Raw genomic sequence first — 2,500 nt, forward strand, 5'->3', positions numbered from 1 at the left:
AGGATCAAACACACGCACATATACACACAAACGCACATACATACATACATACATACATACATACTTACATATACATGCAAATACACACTTACATACATACACGCGCGCGCACATACACACATACATACAGTCAGTGACTCCAAAATTATGAGCCAAGAAGGCAGCCGGCCCCTCTCATTGGTCGACCGTAGAACCCGTTAAGCGCGAACTGAACTGAACTTTGCTTCATGGAGAGGCTACTAGTACTTTGCTTGGTTTCAGTAGAGCAGTGTACAGTGCATCCTTGCAGATTTTTCAAGGCTATTTTTTGTGTATAGTTCAATCCGAGGATTTCATTACCCAAAAGAAAGAAAAAATAAATGAGTGACATCTTGCGGAAGAACTACACGTAAATTTCTTGACCCTTTCAACTGAAAACACTCAAGATGAATTTGAGTTGCTTGGCATGTCAGTTAGTGTTATTAGTGATGCGCATATCTTCTGAAAAGACGCCCGAAGAAGTTCAACACCTGAAGAAGGCTCAGTATACGCCGCCCTTGAGCACCTCGACTTACCACCTGGCAGGCCTCGCAAGGGATGAGATCCGCGCGACGGCCAAATTGCAGGACCTGGCGGAGGCTTTGTCCGGTGCTCTCGACGTGGCCAACAGGTAGGTTCACTGTACGTTGTCATGTGCATTCAGATACTTCGTAAAATATATCAAATCGTGAAAATTAAGAAACTCCGATAAAACTGACAAACTTATACTAGGCTCTGTCTTATCTACCCTACGCCAAAGACAAATGAAATTGTATGAAACGCCCCTTTTCTTCTTTCTTTATATCGTTGCTATAATCCTCCGCCATTAATTTCTTCATCCTGTCAGTTCCCTTTCCTCCAGTCTATTATGCTTCCTACATGTCATTTCATCACCCTTGAACCCATAGCAATCCTCGTCTTTCGAAATACTTCAGATATCTGTCGTCTTGGGAGGAGCTCGAGGCCGCGGGCGTGGAGGCAGAAGGATTCGCGAGCCATCCCCTGCACGCCTACGCCCTCACCAAGCACGTGAGTCTGGGCTGGCCGCACGTGGAGGCTTCCTTACGTGCGCTCAGTGACCGCTCCCAAGCTATAGGTACGTAGCGGGCGCTTAGTGCAGGTGGAGTTTAGGTTTGATTTGATAAATGTGTCTGTTGGTGCATAAATTTGATGTTTATTGAAACATACACGGCACCATTTTTTAAACAAGGTGACAAAGACCATGTGGCGATGACTAGTAGCGAATAGAAAGCGAGAGTTATTAAAGGCTATGCCGTTTTTTTTTACATTAGCTAAACACGTTAAGCGATCATTAGACGTATGATGGAAAACTATTGTTTTCGTCAACATTGCAATATTCAGGAGGAAGGGGAATATGCATAGAAAGAATATAATCAAACTAAGAAAAAATAAAAGGGAAGGCGTTAATGTTATTGAGCTATGTTTATAATTATCTAATAATATGATTTATGTTAATGTGTCTAGATATATCTTCAAATATTCAGCTGCCTATCTCTCTATTAGAGCATCTGTGAATCCCTTTATTATCCCGCCATCTTACTTCGGACAGAATTTCTGCTGGGCCGCACGAGAACCCGCGGCGTCCCCACGGGCGAGGACCTGGCCACGGTGGCGGGGGGGCTGGCCAGGCTGCACGACTACTACAGCCTCAACCTCACTGCCCTCGCCCACGCCCAGCTCGTCTCGGCGATCGACGCCCACCCTGTCTCTGTTGGAATCACGCCCACAGGTTGTCTCTGCTAATAGTACAAGATTATCCTCAATTCGCAAGTTAACTATAATCATTTGTTGAAGCGAGGAGATCGATCAGCCAGTCATGTCGGATTGCCTGTTATTACACTCTGGCACTGACCTAAAAGTGCGTTCAACCACTAGAGCATGAGCGATCCTCTATTTTTTTGTCCAGTGGTTAGGCCTTTGCTCTGATTATTACTAATGATAATGACAGTATTATTTTTGTTTTATCTTTATCTTTGTCATTGTTGCTGTTATCACTGGATATTCCATTTATCAGTCTGTTGATGTTTTTTCACCCTTCAGTGCTCGACCTGCACCGCATCGGCTCCGCGGCCGTATCTCACAACGTCCTGAACTCTGGCGTGGACTTCCTGAAGGCCGCCCTGGACCGTTGGGACGGCAACGCCTCCCTCGTCAGGAGCTTAGATGCTTTTGACACGCACGTAGATCTTGATGATGTTATGAAAACCTTCAAGAAAGCTACGAAAATTGTAGGTTTGACAGAGGTTAATAACAGTGTTTAGAAGGAGATGCAGTTCTCATTTCTGTCGATGTGCTTGTATTATCAGACATTCGCGCCAGAATAAAATATCTAGGAGGGCACAATTAAAATAGCATTACTGTTAACACCATGTAATTACTCTGTGCAGCACGACCAGCTTCTCGAGAAAAAGGGCTCTCGCTCCAAACAGCACAGCACACACGCCTCGCCTCTCAACAGGAC

At 45.0% G+C, this 2,500-nt stretch overlaps 1 protein-coding gene across 1 annotated transcript in view; it reads left to right on the plus strand.

The window, feature by feature from the left end:
* The first annotated feature begins 2,060 nt into the window (after positions 1-2,060).
* The window catches only part of LOC125041244, a 679-nt gene continuing 239 nt past the window's right edge, over positions 2,061-2,500 (plus strand). Inside the window, exons 1-2 of the mRNA XM_047636084.1 lie at positions 2,061-2,267; positions 2,427-2,500. The exon at positions 2,427-2,500 is cut by the window's right edge and continues 239 nt beyond it. Of these exons, the coding sequence (XP_047492040.1) occupies positions 2,061-2,267; positions 2,427-2,500 (281 nt within the window). The remainder of the gene's footprint in view (positions 2,268-2,426) is intronic.

This window comes from Penaeus chinensis, chromosome 3, assembly GCF_019202785.1.
Source record: "Penaeus chinensis breed Huanghai No. 1 chromosome 3, ASM1920278v2, whole genome shotgun sequence".
NCBI classification, from domain to species: domain Eukaryota; kingdom Metazoa; phylum Arthropoda; class Malacostraca; order Decapoda; family Penaeidae; genus Penaeus; species Penaeus chinensis.